The following is a 16,964-nucleotide window of genomic DNA, read 5'->3' on the forward strand; positions in this document are numbered from 1 at the left end:
CTCGTGAAGAGACTATGACTGTCAACACATGTCGAACCCCCCTCGCTCCCGCCATATTGTCTCAGAAACTAGCTCCTCTCGCCGTGAGACTGTCGGAGCTTGGGCTCGTCGGAACAAGGCACCAGACCGTCGCTGAGTTGTCAGCTGGACCATAGTAGTCATGGTCAAGACGTGTAGACGTGCCATTGGGCCGTGGTGTTCTAGCTCGTTCACAGAGTAAAACTTCAAGGTGAAGTTTCCCATCAACTTCATGCGCAAACAGCTGCAGGAGAGAAAATAGCATGGATCCTGCAAGCTCTAGTCATGTAGATCGGCCAAGCAAGCTGTATCTTTCTTAAGCTTACACTCTAGCTTCCCTACCAAAGCCTCCTACCAAACTCTCCGGGAGTTGTCATGCATAAACGGACTCCCGTGGCACGGATTCGTCGGCACAGACTTGGCTCACCTTACGCACGCCCTCTGCTCCATATCGATTGTAGAGGTTGCGAGCAGGCCCGTAATCCTGCAGGAACCCGACTCAGAGCACAATTGTCCAGGCAAGACATGACGAACATCTTTTGATTCCTAGGTATGGGTGACTATTAATCTCGAGGTGTGAAGCTAAACAAAAGTAGAGTATGAACGCATCCCAGGAAACCCATGAACCGGTTCGTGATGTCCAACGTGTTCTCGCGTTGGTTGATGGTGCTAGTCGGTTAGCGTTGGCGCTACTTTTCCTTCCACGCACCAATGAGGTGACCGATGCCTACAGTTTCTGGAAGGCTAGCCAGCGCATAGTTGTCTACTTGTTTGAAAAAAGATGTGAAGCGGAAATCCTGGTGTTGTGGTAATATTGCAGCTATGTTACGCTGAGCTGCGGCCTGGCATGCATTGCTCTACGTGACCCGACTTCCTCCGCATGCATGTAGAATCGTTTCCCGAGACAAAGGCGAAGCGACAATTAAAATCTGAATGAGAAGGATTCTCGTCCCTAACGGATTCCAAAAACAGAGATTGTAATAGACAGAAGTCTGCCTACTAAGGCAAAGTGGCGCAAACGTCCAAGCCGGAAGCAAGTCGGGCTTCGTGAGCGGGAGTCGTCCCTCTCACACATGCCAAACCTCCACACGTCTAATTTCGTCATCGAAACTCCCTAAAAGGCCCTCAAACAACCAACCCCATCATTATATCTGCCCTATGATTCTCCAGCCGTGATATCTCCCCGCACTCGCATTGTGCACACGAAACGGAGGACTAAGACGGCCTCTACGCCGCCTTAGCCCGTCTTTTGCGTGTAATCCATGCCAGGAGATAGTGCCCCCCAATACCCAAGATCAAGAAGCCGGCAATGACGAGAATAGGACTCGCAATAGCACCTGGTGGCGCAGCGGGCATGGTGTTGGTAGTGTGATGTTCACTCGTGTCATTCCAGCTAGCACGTGTGTTTCTTTTCATAACAAGGTGTTTGGCGGCCATGATCTCGACTGGTAGATAGTACTCACCATGCCGAGGGTGATTGGCGCTCTGTATTGCAGGTGAGATGCGTGTGGCTGATAAGACAAAGTCTCAAGATGGTGCAAGCCACACCTCCTTGATGGTTTTGGTTTCGTACCTGATCATCGAAATGAGGAGCACTTCTCTGAGAGTAGCTGAAAATGCCTTGGGATGGCACACACGCGTGAGAAACTTGCCAAAGTCTGACCTATCCTGTGGTTTCATGGAGGCCGAATTATAGCCATCGACTACTCCGTCATTCCATAGGCGAGGCTCTAGTCGGTATTGTAGATGACACTAGAACCACGGCATTCTGCTTCGAGCACGTGGGAGGACGAGGTATCATACGTAACGGTTTGTTGAGTATATACAAGTTCTATCTTATTAGACATTAGGAAACCCATTGACGACAGCGCTTTCCAGCTCTTGGTCTGTGCTGCTGTGAGCTCTCTTCCCACAGTCCGAGATGGCCCTTGGCCCTAATGCGTCGTTTCTCAGGTCTCGTTTGCACGCGCTGCTCATGCTTTATGAAATCAAACAACCTCCCATGTTCTAGCAGAACCAATTACGCCATGCTAGGGATATGCAAAACACTTGAACAGTACATCAGACATAACTCGTCTCTTCAATAATAGATAAAAGGAAACCGGACCTCCGCTTCATCGGCGATAGCGAGGGGTCGCGCTGGCAGTACCGTTCCACTCGGGATACTTGGTGGTAGACCAGTCACCATCGTCAAAGCTCGTCGTAGACTCCGGGATCGAGGACGACGTTGTCACGCTGATGATGCTGGTGACGAAGGTTGAGGGTTGAGGGAAAGAGCTGGGCGTCTGCACCCATGATATTTGGTAGGTGGTCTCATAGATCTGGGTGGGAGTCGGAGGCGTGTAGGTTTCCGTGACACTCGTGCTAGTAGAGGACAAGGTTGTTGTCGTCGAGATTGAGGATGATGAGGTCGTGTTGGGCGGATGGACAGAAGACGGCTCTACAGGAGGAGCTACATAAGACGTCGGCTCAATAGGGGTTGCCGTGGGCGGGGGAGGCTGGATGACAACTGCAGAAGACTCAATCGGCGTCGATGCCGGCTCACTTGGAGCAGCCCACGTTGCTGATGACTGAGGGGGCACCGCAATGACCTCGGAGGAGCTGGAGAGTGCGGCTGCTGAGGATGATGCTGGAGATGAAGCAACAGATGTCCACGTCGAAGGAAGAGGCTCAACTGCTCCCGTGGAGGGGCTGACAGACGGCGCCGGAGACGCACTTGGAATAGCCTGAGTTTCAGTCGAAGGAGGAGGAGGCACAACAATGGCGGTGGACGAGCCGACGGATGCTGAAGATGGTGCCACGGGGGTTTCTGTGGAGGGTGGCAGCTCGATAGCAGATGTCGATGGCGACGAAGGCACTGGCGAAGATGGGTCAGGCGATGCCGACGTCTCGCTTGATGAAGGAGGCACCACGACAGGGGTGCTCGAGGATGGTGTCGGGGTCGACGAAGGAACGACAACGCTCGATGGGATGTCAGGCGTTGTTGTTGATGAAGGAGCTGGCTGGGCAGACTCTGATACTTGAGTTGACAGTGCAGCGGAAGACGGCGCTGGCTCAGCAGAACTTGGCGGAGGGGCAGCTGGTGGTGTGGTTGCTGCTGTCGTGGGCGTGGCAGTCAAATGTGTTGATTCAGGGGTAGGCTTCACACTTGGGTAGACAGTGACGGTTGCTGGGCCGCTGTCTGTGGTGCCATCGACGTTCACGATGATGAGCGATGTAGAAGTTGTCTGCACTGGAGACGATATCTCGGTGACGGTATCCGTGACTCTCTCTGTCACCGTGGTCTGAACTGGCGATCTGGTGATAGTGACGACTGCCGGGTCGGTGCTGGGACTTCCCTCAACATTGACGACCGAGTAGGTCTTTGTTGGTTTTGTGCCACGAAGATGTAGAAGACGATCAATGAGGGGGATCGCGTTTGCTGCTGTGGAGACGGATAGCAGCAGCGGGAGGGAAGCAGAGGGGCGCATCTTGACGATGGGCCAGCAGCTGCTGGCGGTGTAATGTGTTTGAGAGAACTCGTCTCAAGTCTGGTGCTTCAAGTTGACAGGCCTGGTAGATGCTGTGCTTGGAGCTGCTGCAGGATGAAGGACGGACACTGACAGGATGGTGGATATCGATGCCGATCGAATACGAATAGTTGCAAAAGCGACTGTACTCCGTAGGGTATACGAGAAAAAACTGGAGAAGCAAAAGGAAAAGCAAACAGAAGGATGCGTGGGAGCCATGGTGGTTTTACTACGCTGCACTAGCAAACGTGGATGGCTGGGTGAGGGAAGCTCGGAAAAGATCGTGATGGGAAATGGTGGTGGTTGGGAGGTTGGAAATGGCTCCATTTTGGTGGTAGTGCAGCTTCCAAGGCGATAGGCTGGTTGGCCAGGGACATAGCGACACAACGGCACCAATGGCGGGGGAGCAACAGGCCCAAATGGCCCCAAATGGCCCAGGAAGGTGACGGGAGGTGGGCAGCAGCCAGGCAACGCGTGGGACGCCAGGTACGGGCTGGGTTGAACGACGGCTGCCCAGCCACCCGCGTTCCTGTTGCTGTTGCAACTCAGCTAGGTAGGAGACTCGACACACCTCGCAAGGAGCTGTGGAGAATTTGTCCAACGTTTGGTAAAAGTGGCAGATGCAAGAGTGAAACCGTCAACGGCAAGTGGTCACTAGTGACGAGGTTTCCATTCGGATTGCAGGCTGGTGGCGTACCTTGTCAAACCACATCCCAGCACATGCTTTCGATGCTAGTATAGATTCCTAAGGTAAGGAGGCACGGAGGCTTCGTTATGTAATCACTAGCCACCGGGGAGCAGCCACCGTGGAGTAGCCACCAGCCACCAGCCACCAGCCACGAGTCCCAAAAGCCACTCGGAAAACAAGGCCGAGATCTGTCAGCAAGTGGCTGTGCGGCCGGGGAAGCAACTCGCCGATGGCCCATGCATCGGAGCCTTGGCCTGGCTTGCCCCTGCGTCTTCCTTTTCCTCTTCCAGACGAACCCTTCCCTTCGACTCTCCGCTCCGCTCCCACCGCAGCACCGCAGGCACTTCTGTCTGCCCGGTCCACCTCCTAAGCTTCTTCACAAGAACCACCCGCCAAAGTCGTGCATGGGCAAGGAAGCTCTGGCCCCCAGGGCCCAGCGTGCATGTCATCTCGTAGGGCAGCAGGGTCGTCGTCGATCACACCTTGCGCGTTTGTTTGCTCTACTTCGTACTCCCTAGCTCTGGATATTTGGACTGATCTAAGGTCTGCAGCATCTCGAACTATCTCTTTATACATCGAATCAATGCCTCTTTCATCGTGCAGTGAATAGGAAACATGCATACCCCAACACCCTCGCATCGGACTGCAGCAATGGCGGACAGGAGCCGAGACATTTGGCAGTGTTACCTCGATTACGCATCTCTGTGGCGCTGACAGCAGCTCAGCAGGGTTGGCGCCTTGGAGGATGGAAACATTTGGACGTTCTGGTCGCTTTCTGTGGACCTCATCGCACTGCCCACGCCGCCCAGAAGTCGTTTTTAATCTTCCAGGTGGATGACGTTGAGTTTCTCTGCTGGGCGCGTGCCTACTAAGCCACCACACCAGCCTGGGCAGACCGTCTCGCAGCCCAATTACTTTGGCTTTTTGCTGCTGACTGCTGGGGAACAGCTCCGCGTTCGGGTCGACTCGTCGGATTCGATCTACCACCTTAGCTCAAGCTCTTACCACCAAAAGGAAGCAGGTGACGGCCGGAAAGGATCACCTCCAGCTTCCCCTCTCAGCAATAGCAGAGGGCCCAAACACGCAATTCTTGCCTCAGCAGCAGACTCACAGCCACACACCGGTCTCGTCGTCGTCACCTCGCTTGACTCTTGAGACCCCGTCGTGTCCGTCCGCCGCATGTAAGCTTTAAAATAAGCTACGCCGCCCAGTCCCATCTACGATTCTCTCATCCGACTTTCCGTCTTCTTGCATCTCGTCACCTTGTGCTGCCCCGCAGTCATTTACACAGTAGAACACACCTACGAATACGCAGTTCACCTTTCCCTAACATCCAATACCCCACCCCCGCTGACCTCTGACGCAAACGCGCCCCCGATTCACCCGGCATCGTCAACCGATCGAACTCTGCACGTCGCATTCTAGACTTCAATGTCCTATCCAGGCCAGTACGGCTACGGCGCCCGTAAGTTGCATTCCGCGCCAATGCGATCCTCCTATGCTTGTTCTCTAGAGCCTGACACCGATTTAGAGCCTCACGGCCAGGGCTACGGCCAGCAGTACCCGCCTCCTCAACAGGGAGGCTACAGCGGATCACCATACCCCCCTCAAGGAGGCCAGTATCCTCCTCCTCAAGGTCCTCCACCCGGCCAATATGGTGCACCTCCTCAACAGGGCGGGTACTATCAACAACCTCCTCAGGGCCAGTATCCCCCGCAAGGCGGACACTACCCCCCTCCCCAAGGTCCTCCGCCGGGCCAGTACCCGCCCCAGGGCGGCGCAAACGGCGCACCTCCCCCGATTCCTCCTTCGCCCTATGGCGGACACTCCCCCGCGCCCGGAGGCTACGGCGCACCACCAAATCAGTCATATGGCGCTCCCCCGCCTCAGCACTACGGACCCCCGACCCCCGCGTCTATGGGATACGGCGCTCCGCAGATTATCCAGTGGGATGCCACACCTGACGCGACAACAGCGCGCAACGCAATGAAGGGCTTTGGCACAGACGAGAAGACTCTCATTCGCTGTCTGGCTACCAAGGACCCTCTGCAGATCGATGCCATCAGAACGGCGTTCAACAGGAACTTCAGACGCGATCTCGAGCAGGATATTAAGAAGGAGACAAGCAGTTGGTTCCAAAACGGCCTGGTGTCTGTCGCCCGCGGCCCTCTCCGCTCCGACATCTACAACCTATACGAGGCAATGGATGGAGCCGGCACAAAGGAGAGCGTCCTCAACGACGTTCTCCTTGGCCGGTCAAATGCGGATATGCAGGCGATCAAGAGCGCATACCAGCAAACCTTCAAGAGGCGCCTGGAGGACGACGTCAAGGGCGATCTCAGCATGAAGACAGAGAGGCATTTCCTCATCGTCCTCGGTGCCAACAGGGCAGAAGACTCGGCGCCTGTTGTGCCGCAGCAAGTCGACTCGGATGTCATGGAGTTGTACAAGGCCACTGAGGGCAAGGTTGGCACGGATGAGATGCTTGTTTGCAGCATCCTGAGCACCCGCAACGACAACCAAATCCGCGCCATTAACCAGGCCTATGAGCAAAACTTTAGGAGGAAGCTTGAGGAAGTTATCAAGAAGGTAAGCCAGCCCACTGAATATGCACATCATACCTAATACTAACTTTACGCGATAGGAATTCTCTGGACACATGGAGGACGCCCTTCTCTTCCAGCTCCGCAATGCTGTTGACAAGTACATGCACGCCGCCAAGCTCCTGGAGGACTCGATGGCCGGGCTCGGCACCAAGGATCACCTCCTCGTCGCGCGCGTGGTGCGTTTCCACTGGGACAAGAATATGCTCGCCAACGTCAAGGGCGCGTACCAGGCAAGGTACAACCGCAGTTTGGCGAGCAGGATCAGGGGCGAGACGAGCGGCGATTATCAGAGGCTGATGTTGGCGTGTATCGGCGAGAACATTTGAGCAGTGACACGCGCGCGGAGTGCGAGACCGAATGATACCCCTGGGCTGGGACGGACTTTTCATGAGATAATGGCCGGGAATGATGGATGGATGAATGGGCTGGGAGGCTGGGAGGCCGTGAGTGCCTATGATGGCCGAGCTCGCAACGAGCAGAGATAATCGGACACTCGGTATGGTTATCAATAGTTTACTGTAATGACATTCTGGACTCTGTTCTGGATTTGCAACACAACAGCTCTTTCAAGGTGCTCTGGGTGGTGACACAATACCTCCATGTTTGTTCTCGGCGCCAAAGACGCTGTCAATTTCTTGTGCGTACCTTGCCTTACGCAACAAATTCGGTTGCACCTGATCGTCGATGTCGCAATGCTTTGGAATCGCTCAAGTGCAGACCTGGTTCTTACTGCTCATCATGGTGGCCCGAATGATGTGCGCCTGCGGCCTCACAGGTTGCGACAATATGTGGAGAGACTTTATTGCGACTTATTAATAACTAAATGGGCTAAAAATGTTACTTTTTCTGCAGTAATTGCTCCAATTTAACGCCGAATCCGGAGCCGGACAATCTGATTGGGTGCGCCGAGTCCAAGCGTCTTATGTGCACCGCGGGCAGTCGCGAATGTGTGACAGATTCTCATGTCATGACAAAGCATTGAAAAGTGCACCCAATCAAAACGGATCTAAAGGGGTAAGAGCGGGTCTTTCCTGCCAAAAACGCTATAGCAGGATATAGCACCTTCTCCAGCCCTTACTTATAGCGCTCTCAAGGCCCCCCCCCCCCCCCCTCCTTCTGAAATAGTCACTAATTAATTTTTCTACTAATCAAGACGTGGCCCCTCCTCCGCCCTAACTTTTCCTACTTTTTTCACCTTTACTTAACGAATCCGTGCTCCACCACGACTGCCCGCTTGTTTGCGCAGAACGGCGCTTCGACGACGGCCACGACCTGGCACCACGATCAAGATCGCGAACTCGGGATCGACGTCAAAGAACGCGTTTGATAGAAAACTGACGCGTCAAATCGTGGACAGTGAGCAGCTTCTTCTTTTCGCATCATTGAACCGCCACTGACACTCAAAAAAAAAAGGTTGCACCTGACCGTTTCTGGTCTATGGACGACGATCTTATTCAACTTAGAGTCGTTCTTTCTTCCACCAGTGTACTTGGCTTATTAACCATCATCTTCCACCTCTCGGCTTGGCCACAAGATCACTTTCGACAAAGTAACCAAGAGGCTGGCCAAAGATGGCATCACCAATGATGCAGCAGCCTCCCATGCCCAACGGCGGCGCATCCAACCATGGACCAGTTCGACAATCCGTATCACCAGCTATGCCGGCAAACCATCTGAATGGGAACGGCGCCTGTCCTGGCACCGCTTCGCATTCTCCCGCCTTCCATCAGCCGTCGCAACCAGCTTCGGCTCCCAAGCAAACACCGGTGCCTGTCCCTGTACCAGGTGCCGCGAATGGAGCCAAGCCCCCTGTGGTCCCTGTCACCTCGGATATTCCGCAAGGAACTCAATCAGCGTCGCCTCAGCTTAGCAGCAATCTCGATAAGAACAAGAGATTTCACGACGACTATGCTCGCCTCTCCGCTGCGATCCAAGAGGCTGACCCGGATGCCGTTAGGCGTGCCATTCGGGACAACCATCCCAAGTGCCTACTTGGCTCACACTATCACCTGGCTTTTCTTGTGAGTACTTGTCGCGGGTATCGCACATTCTAAGAAGGAGACCTGAGAGGCTCTTAACGGATTACGCATGACTGACCATTGGGCAGATGAACGTCACCATGCACCAAGCCGACGTGGGAATCTTCCAGAGAGCCGTCAGGGACTTTGGCGCAAGGTTTCTGGAGGCCGGCAAGCACGAGCTTGTCAATGCCATGACCCCGGCTGACATCGACGAGGTGGCGGACAAGATTCTCGCCAAAGCCTCGGACACATTTCTCGACAGGGCTCTCGTAGCTCGTCTACGAACCATCCAGGCACGCCGACTTGTCAATGCCCTGGCGCGGGCGGAGAGACTCGGATACGATGCTGCAGACATTGTCGAGAATGAACATGTCATCCCCTCCTTGCCTGGAACCACTCCTGCGGCTCCTGCTCAACAACAACAACAACAACAGCAACAACAACAGCACCTGCAGCAGCAGCAACAGCAGCACCAGCAGCTTCAACAACAACAGCAAGTTGCCCTCGCGCGAACGAACTCCTTTAAGAGTGTCAACCAAAAGCCAGAGCTCCCTGTGCAACCCCAGGAGCCAGCAGATCCTGCCAACCCGCAGTGCATCTATTGTCATCGGACCTTCCCAGGGGTATCCGCCTACCAGCATGTGAGTGATGGTCCCAGTGGTGATCATGACCAAGCTAACCGTCTGCAGCACGTCAAGAAGAAGATCTGCGTCAAGACGTCTCCGTTATCAAGATCAACTAGTGAGGCGTACATGTGCTCTCACTGCGCACAAAGATTCGGCGGCATGGCTGGCTTGCAATACCACATGCTGAACAAGGTGTGCGGCGACTTTGGGGAAGTTATCAAGGATGATATTGCTTCGATCCCAAAGTCGTCCCTGCCGCCGCCCATTCTGAACCCCCCCGTTAAGCGGCCAGCGCCAGCTCCCGACAGCACCCCGACGTACATCGCGTCCGGAACCAACAGCCCGGCGTACACAACCCCCATGCCATCAAACACCCAAACACCTCGCGCCAGCTCTCAGGTAGTTGATCTCTCCAACGCTCCATTGGGCACTCCTCAACACAAGGATATGGCCCATCTCACAGTTTATCAAATTGAGGCACTCAAGGGCGAGCTGCAGCTAGCCGAGAAGCAGTTCAAGATGAAGATTGACGGTGCGCAGAAAGCCGGCGGTGACCCTGATAAACTACAGAAGAAGCTTGCGGGATTCAAAAACTCATACGCATGCAAGCAGTCCACTATTCGCAAGAAGTACGGCATCAAGCTACGCCAGCGACGTAATCGCGAGGAGATGGAGGCGGAACGCCAGCGCATGGGCATGCCTGATGGTGTACCGCGCACGATACCAACGCCGAGTAAAGAGGGCCATGCTGACAAGCGAGCTCGTCTCAATGGCGAGGCTGATGCGTCAACGACGCAGACTTCGCGGAGCCTCACCCCGATCCAGACAGTTGCGGTGACGGACATGGCAAACGGCCTTAACGGTTCCAACGCGACGGCCGCTACACAGGACCCGACGGCGAGCATGTCGCAGCCGGCTACTTCCGCACAGCCTATACCCTCACAGCCGGTGGCCAGTCGGCCGCCGCCGTCGACATATCATCAAGGCAACTACAGAGTTGAGGTCCACGTTCCAAGCCCGTCGAAGAAGGCCGGGTCTGCCGCTCCGGACGAAAGTTCGATGGACAACACGCCATCGAGGGCGTCGTCCAGTGGCGGTATGACGGCAGAGCAGCTTCTCAAGCAGATGCGGGGTGGTGATGGAGCCCCCTTTGAGCTGGACGACGAAGAGAGCTCCTCCGAATCAGACTCTAGCTCTGACGAAGAAGAGTGAGCGCATCGTCAGATATAACACGTTTGCTTTTTGGCGATTCTTCTTACATCAGCATTGTTTCGCGACGAGACTTGCCATTTCGTGGGTCTCGGCAGACGACTCTCTCCGAGGGATGAAGAGGGAGTATTTGCACTATCTGGACGCAAACATCCAGTCACTATTTCCCGGATTGCGAGCATCCGGATACCCCTGGTTTCCTCAATTTCGGTACAGGCATCGGAACATACTAGAAGGCGTTGAGGCATTAGCGATGGTTATTTTTGAGACTTTTAGACAATCCCACGGGAGACGTCGATTTCATTGAAGAGGTTCGTGGTCTTTGCTGCAATGGCTCTGGGGTCGCATCATCCTTGGTCTGTCTACAAGAGCCTTTAACCTGGGAGGCTTGGAAGGGACCATTAACGTACGGAGTACAGGGGTCCAGATGACCAACCTACAAGGCGGGCAGACATTTCAACGTTAATTGCAAATAAAGACAGCGATCACAAACATGTGCCTGTCCCCTTAATGAATGGGATGTGGCTCGGAGATGTGTGATCGACAATCATGCAGGGTCGGCATTGAAGACTTGCCTTAATGTAATTCATGTGGCTGTCGCATGGGCTCGCCGACTCATGGTCCATGCTCCCTGCCTACATCAACGGACATGCCAGATAATTCGCATTCGGAGGGCCAGGCATTCGGGGGGAAGAAGTCTTAGGAGGTTACTGTTTAGTTTTGAGATGCTCGCTTTTGGGACAAAAGTTTAAATGAGGCCATGGAGGGAGGCAAGGGAAACAGAACGGGCGGTTGTTTTCATAGGTGATATGGCGAATAGCTTTAGGGGTGCAGGGCGAAACGAGCACAGCTGTTGGGTCTATTTGCGAAACCGTGCAGCTTAGTTAGGTCTCGAGCGTTGCAGATGCAGCAATGTCTAGAGATGGAAAGCTGCGGACGCAAGTTGGCTTGACCGAGGTGAGTGAACGGCCTGTGATGTGATGTGATGGCAGGTGACGGGTGGTGCGTGCTGAGCCCGTACCCGTGCTGTGGGCGATCAGACGGGTGTCCACTGTCAAGACTCTGAGAGATGTGAAGATGGAGGGTCATTCATGTCATGGGAGCTTGAATTTGGGTATGTAGCCCAGACTACTATGCGAGCATTCATGATTGTTAGGGATTGTGGTTCACCCGACCATAGCGGCTCTACCTCAGCTGACCCGACCAAAGAATGCATGGTCGGAACACCTTCACTTCATGGTCGGGACAGGTCAAGTTTCTGGTCAGCTCAGCTTAGATGCGGGAGCATAGCTGAGTGGTCATGGAAACCGGCTCTCTCTCCTTACACTGACCGGATCTCACTCATGTATGGAGCATACGTCAGGTCAAGTGAGCTTCATGGTTTGGGTCAGATCAGGTCAACTCTCTGGCTAGGTCAAGTCGAGTAAGTGCCTGGGCAATGGCTGGTTATGAGTGGACGATTGGGGATTGAAGTTGTCGTGGATTATCGTGATCATATTATTGTCTATGTTTCGTTCTCTCCTTTCCAGATGCAGCCAGGAATATCCCTCATCTGAGGCACCTGGATTCCTGCATTTTCATTGGTTGGTCTCACCCAGATTATTATGGGTTCAGATTGCTCGTTCTGGTCCGAGCATACCCGCCCAATTCCACTTCCGCACTTCAACAGAAGTTAACCTGACCTAAGGTATAGTGGGGACCTAAAAGTCTTTATACACCCACTAATGGCCTAACCACTCGTATTATCACTTAGAATATTTACTAAAAATTCTAAAACTTATACTTGATTAGTACTATAAGAGTTACGTACTTAAGAAGTTACATGGTAATAAGAGGCTCAATGTTACGCCCGCCGCAACTTGTCACTGTGAGCGCGTAGCCACATAACGCAGAACAAGGGAAAATGATGCGGAGTCATCATTATCGAAGCTTTTGCTTTGTGCCACAGTTGGTTGCCTTGACCTTCTCGTAACACTCAACCGAAGTACGTATCTACTCAGATACAACGCTTTGTACCCACGTACAGCCCGAACGTAAATACGCTTTACATATACATGTTAAAGCGCCGACAGGCACATATGCCCGTATAAACTTGATAAATGCTCGGACTTAAGCATCACATGTGATTACATGTGATTACATGTGACTACATGTAATATTCCTATATTATATATAGACTATACTTTCTCATCATATCATTGAATAATCATCAATACAATCAATTCTCTGATTATCTCAACTCGTACCTCAACTTATTTACCTTTTCCCTTTTTGCCTATCTCTAACCTCTTAGTTAAGCAATGAAATATTCTAGCTGGAGGATCTTATGCCTATATAAGAGCATCTTTTTACCTACTTAGACCTTTCGTTAAGCAAGCAACTTCTCATATAGTAATCTAACTATATACTCTCTTTACATTTATCAATCTCTTTTATATACGCTTAACTACCCCTATATTCATATATTCTTGCTTCTATATAAATATTCACCATTTAATACTCTTGTTTAAGAGTCTTATCACTTACCTCTTAAAGCTATCGTGCCAGATAAAATCATAGTTTATATTATATTAAAAGAACAATTAAGTAATATGGCTACGTTATTATAGTTTTTATTAATATAATAATATATATTTATTAAAATTCTATAAATTTGTAATTAGCTTAATAATTTTCTAATAATTTATTTTAAAAAGTATATAACTTAATTCAGCTTTTATTTATTTAAATTATAGTAGTTTAAAAGGAAATAAGTGTTTAAGAGAAGACGCGTTAGGATGCGTAAATGGGTGGGGTGTATGAAGACTCTTGGGTCCCCACTGTATGCTCCGCATGCAAAGATGTTGTGGTTGGTCCAGGTTCAACTCACGTCAGGTCAACTCATGGTGCCTACGTCAGGTCAGGTCAAGTTTCGATGGGTCGGGCCAGCTAAAGTGAACGTTAGCGAGCAATGGCAGATTGCGATTGGAGGGCTGGAGGCTCAAGTTGACCTGACCTGACGTATGGCCCATACCTCTCCGCACCTGTAAAGATTTCATGGTCGGGTCAGGTCAACTTCATGGTCAGGTCAGGTCAAGTATGTGAGCACTGAGCCATGGTCGGCTCAGCTGTGGTCTCCCCCAAAGTGCAGGGCTCACACAGCTCGCCTCGCACCGATGAGATTAAGCGTATCGATTTGAGTTCCAGGGGTTGTTCATTTCATCAATCAGGCCCGGGCGTCCGAGTGCAATGAGACTTTTGTTGGAATTGAATTGGGAAAACCACTCGTGGGTTGTGAGTGAGCAGATACCATGCTGGCCTAATCACAATTACTTGCACGCCGCCGCACTCACTCGCTCTCTCTTGCATTCGTCTCGAAATTTGACTGCGCATTCTTACTCGAATCACGGCTGTTTTGTCATTTATGAAGCGATGAGGATAATGACTGGCTGAGAGGCGCTGTGAGTGTGAGGAAATCGGGTGGTGAGGTTGCATGAAGGGTTCGGGGGCATCGGGAGGAGGGATGAAGAGGGTGGTCAATGTGAAACGCAGGAACGGTCCCTGGAAATTATGTGTTAAAGTGGCGCTTTGGAATGGTTCGTGGGCACGCGAAGGTTAAGATTGAATGAGATGGGGGGCGGCACGCCGGTTTACGCCACTCAAGAGTGCCGCCGATGAGTGGGATTCACCCAGTCGAGACCCCCCGATCTGAAGGACAAGCACGACAAGCTCTGATGGGAGGGGGGGGGCTCTGGTTAGTGGATGTGACGCTGGTAGGATTGAGTCGTTCAGCGTTGGATTGGAGGGGATGTGGGTGGGATTGATCATTGAAGTGAGATGTTTATTTAATGAAACGATGGAACATTCCAACGGCATACGGCATTACTGAAGTGAAGAATTTGTTCATCACGCTCTCTCTTCATCCGTTCACGAGTGAGCCAAGGATCGTCAACGCCATGTCACCAAGCCAAGAGACGAGCTCGTGTAGAGAATCCTCTACGAACATGTTCATCGACAGGACCAGTGTTTATCCTCAAAACCCATCCCCTCGCATGAAGTCTAGTCACTCTGCAATCTGTAATGAACATCCGTCACTCAGGACCATCGACTGTGTTACAACCCATAACGCGGCAAAATGTAAGAAAAGGGGGGTCCAAGAGGGGCCGCTCACGGCGCGGTAACATCCAATGAAGCGCCGGCCGGGAAGGGTACGGAGTTACTTGGCGTCGCTAGCCCGGGACAGCACCTCAGTAGCTCCCCGGGCCCTGGGCCCCCTTGAAGAGGAGAGGATAGGCATCCCAGTGTCGACTTGCACGTTGCACGAGATATTCGTTGGCTCGGAGGTATTATTCGCTACGGATACTTGGACTGCACTGCACATCTGCAGTGCCTGCGGTGCCTGCATGTTGCCTCCCGCGTCCTGCATGCTGCGGTCGTCCAGGTTCAGGCCCAGCGGTTCAGCAGTTCGCACTCTCTTAGCAAACATCATACAGAAGGAAGCGCGGAGGTCCCCTGGTCTGAACGTCGTCGTTCGGGGACGAAGCTCGGGAGGAAGCCCCGTCATTTGGCTGAGGCGTTGGCCCGTCGTCTGATGCTGAGACAGTTGCTGGAGGTTGAGCACTGAGCAGTGGCACTCGTGGACGGACCCCTGGACGGGGGGACTCGAGGAGGGCTTTAGCTCCTTGCCTGACTGATGTCTGCCTCTTGTCTCTACGTTTGGCATGTTGACTGGTCTTCAATGTTCCCGTCCGTGTCTGGGCCCTGGGGGCGGCGGGCTGGATCATGGATGGAGGGGATGTGTGGTGCCAGACGGACGCCCGATGAGACTCTATCCCGCCCCAAGGTACCGTGGGATGCAGGGTAAACTTGGCCCAAAGGCTTGCTTGCAGGTAAGGTACAGGCAGGTCCGTTCCTTGGTGATCTTCCCGCGGGACGAGTGGCAAGTGCCGGGTTATGTGGTTTTCCCTTGTGGAGATGATGGAGAGTAGTGTAGCTCCGTCGCTTCGTCTGTGATTCATCTTGAATTTGCGTTGGATTCTGTGGTCTCGACTCTTAAATTAGGCCCTTGGATGTTTCTTGTTTTCTCGTTTGTTTCTCCCTCTCGTCGTTTCCTCGGCTTTTGTTGTTCCTCGACTTGACAAACGAGGCCTTCTTTTCATCCATTTTTGAAGTTGAACTTTTGTTCGTGGGGTTCGCCAACTTTTGTTTGTGAATTACCCTTTTCAGCCAGCCAGCCTGTGCTTCCGAATCTCTCCCCACCACGCCCATCATCCCGAGTCACGAAACGAGGAACGGCACTTGGCCTCTGCGACGGCCTGCCTTTGGACGTGTTGATTAGTCCAGAGTTTCTGTTTCCAGATATCATCGGCCGGAAACGCGATCAATCGTCTATTCGTTGCTTGACGACCACCTTGAGCCAGCCTCTGGTCGTCGTTGTATGCCGAGTCCCCGCCGGCATCGTGGAAAGTATATCGGAATTTTGAGAGATCCCATCGGACTCCGCTGCAGTATACCCACACCGCCGAATTCGAACACGACTTGCGAGCGAGCCGGAAACCTTTATGGTATTATTCGAATCGTATACTATCGACCTTGGAACCCATGGAAACCTGAAGGAAAGAAACCTGGCATTATTCATCCGTCGTTTGGTGAGCAGCAAAAAAAGAGTAGGTCCAGGTCCAGGATACAATTAAGTGCACGCACTCGAGGAGCCCATCACCGGTCACAGCGTTCGAAACGAGGAGACCCCCCTCCACTCTTTTCCCGGCGGACGAAGGAAAACCAAAGACAAATTCATGCGAAAAACAGGTCGATAAGCATATCCAAGGAGATCCTATTCGGGAGCAGATCCGAAACATCAGACTGAAGTTGTGAAGCGCGGACGACAGCGACGCTGTAAGAGAGGGGCAAGGGACGAGAGGCGCGGCGGGCTGTCATTGACTGCCTGGTCTGGTTTCTTTTCCTGCGTCTGGCTGCGGTCTGGCGTGTTTGCGAGGTTTGAGTCTGGTCAGTGTTTCCCATTGGGGTTTCTTGAGTCGAGGTCCGGGAGTCCATTTCGGTCGCCGAAGGGATACTTAACATCTTTGTTTCCGGTTCCCTTTGAAGGACTCTTTTGAGAGAAAGAATTCAGGTGTAAGCAAGCAGCTATTGCTTTGCTTCCCCCGTCTCTCGAAACGGTGCAACAAAAAGCAGCAGCAGCAGCAGCATCGACTCGACCACGGACCGTTGCGACAATCAAAATCGACTACGACAAAGTCAGCGAGCCGAGGGTGTTTCGCCAACTCCAAGCGAAAAAAGGGAAGAGTTTG

General features: G+C 52.7%; 6 protein-coding genes across 6 annotated transcripts; 4 read left to right on the forward strand and 2 right to left on the reverse strand.

The window, feature by feature from the left end:
* Positions 1 to 1,735: 1,735 nt before the first annotated feature.
* On the reverse strand, positions 1,736 to 3,800 carry BDP81DRAFT_438718 (uncharacterized protein). The gene has a single exon (XM_060591342.1). The coding sequence runs from the start codon at positions 3,486 to 3,488 to the stop codon at positions 2,133 to 2,135; it is 1,356 nt and encodes a 451-aa protein (XP_060439713.1). The 5' UTR covers positions 3,489 to 3,800; the 3' UTR covers positions 1,736 to 2,132.
* Positions 3,801 to 4,308: 508 nt separating this feature from the next.
* On the forward strand, positions 4,309 to 4,937 carry BDP81DRAFT_116679 (uncharacterized protein). The gene is made up of 2 exons (XM_060581550.1): positions 4,309 to 4,704; positions 4,767 to 4,937. Exons 1-2 carry the CDS (start codon positions 4,452 to 4,454, stop codon positions 4,823 to 4,825), a joined length of 312 nt encoding a protein of 103 aa, XP_060439714.1. The 5' UTR covers positions 4,309 to 4,451; the 3' UTR covers positions 4,826 to 4,937.
* Positions 4,938 to 5,646: 709 nt separating this feature from the next.
* On the forward strand, positions 5,647 to 7,147 carry BDP81DRAFT_454172 (uncharacterized protein; the record flags this gene model as incomplete). Its single annotated transcript, XM_060592904.1, has 3 exons — positions 5,647 to 5,680; positions 5,729 to 6,804; positions 6,860 to 7,147. 3 exons carry the CDS (start codon positions 5,647 to 5,649, stop codon positions 7,145 to 7,147), a joined length of 1,398 nt encoding a protein of 465 aa, XP_060439715.1.
* A 1,332-nt stretch (positions 7,148 to 8,479) lies between these two features.
* BDP81DRAFT_465067 (uncharacterized protein) lies at positions 8,480 to 10,680 on the forward strand (the record flags this gene model as incomplete). The annotated part of the gene is made up of 3 exons (XM_060594229.1): positions 8,480 to 8,842; positions 8,929 to 9,483; positions 9,532 to 10,680. The coding sequence occupies 3 exons, from the start codon at positions 8,480 to 8,482 to the stop codon at positions 10,678 to 10,680; spliced, it is 2,067 nt and encodes a 688-aa protein (XP_060439716.1).
* A 4,192-nt stretch (positions 10,681 to 14,872) lies between these two features.
* Positions 14,873 to 15,379, reverse strand: BDP81DRAFT_454174 (uncharacterized protein; the record flags this gene model as incomplete). Its single annotated transcript, XM_060592905.1, has 1 exon — positions 14,873 to 15,379. The coding sequence occupies one exon, from the start codon at positions 15,377 to 15,379 to the stop codon at positions 14,873 to 14,875; it is 507 nt and encodes a 168-aa protein (XP_060439717.1).
* A 504-nt stretch (positions 15,380 to 15,883) lies between these two features.
* On the forward strand, positions 15,884 to 16,626 carry BDP81DRAFT_116755 (uncharacterized protein). Its single transcript, XM_060581551.1, has one exon. The coding sequence runs from the start codon at positions 16,094 to 16,096 to the stop codon at positions 16,520 to 16,522; it is 429 nt and encodes a 142-aa protein (XP_060439718.1). The 5' UTR covers positions 15,884 to 16,093; the 3' UTR covers positions 16,523 to 16,626.
* Positions 16,627 to 16,964: the final 338 nt, after the last annotated feature.

This window comes from Colletotrichum phormii (genome assembly GCF_030913505.1).
Source record: "Colletotrichum phormii strain CBS 102054 chromosome Unknown BDP81scaffold_27, whole genome shotgun sequence".
Taxonomy (NCBI): domain Eukaryota; kingdom Fungi; phylum Ascomycota; class Sordariomycetes; order Glomerellales; family Glomerellaceae; genus Colletotrichum; species Colletotrichum phormii.

Excerpts from the sequence above, each read along its gene's own strand:
- BDP81DRAFT_438718 (XM_060591342.1), bottom strand. The coding sequence starts at position 3,488 with ATGCGCCCCTCTGCTTCCCTCCCGCTGCTGCTATCCGTCTCCACAGCA.
- BDP81DRAFT_116679 (XM_060581550.1), top strand. The coding sequence starts at position 4,452 with ATGCATCGGAGCCTTGGCCTGGCTTGCCCCTGCGTCTTCCTTTTCCTC. Across the intron at positions 4,705-4,766 it reads TCGTCGATCACACCTTGCGC|CATCTCGAACTATCTCTTTA; the intron begins GTTTGTTTGCTC and ends TAAGGTCTGCAG.
- BDP81DRAFT_116755 (XM_060581551.1), top strand. The coding sequence starts at position 16,094 with ATGCCGAGTCCCCGCCGGCATCGTGGAAAGTATATCGGAATTTTGAGA.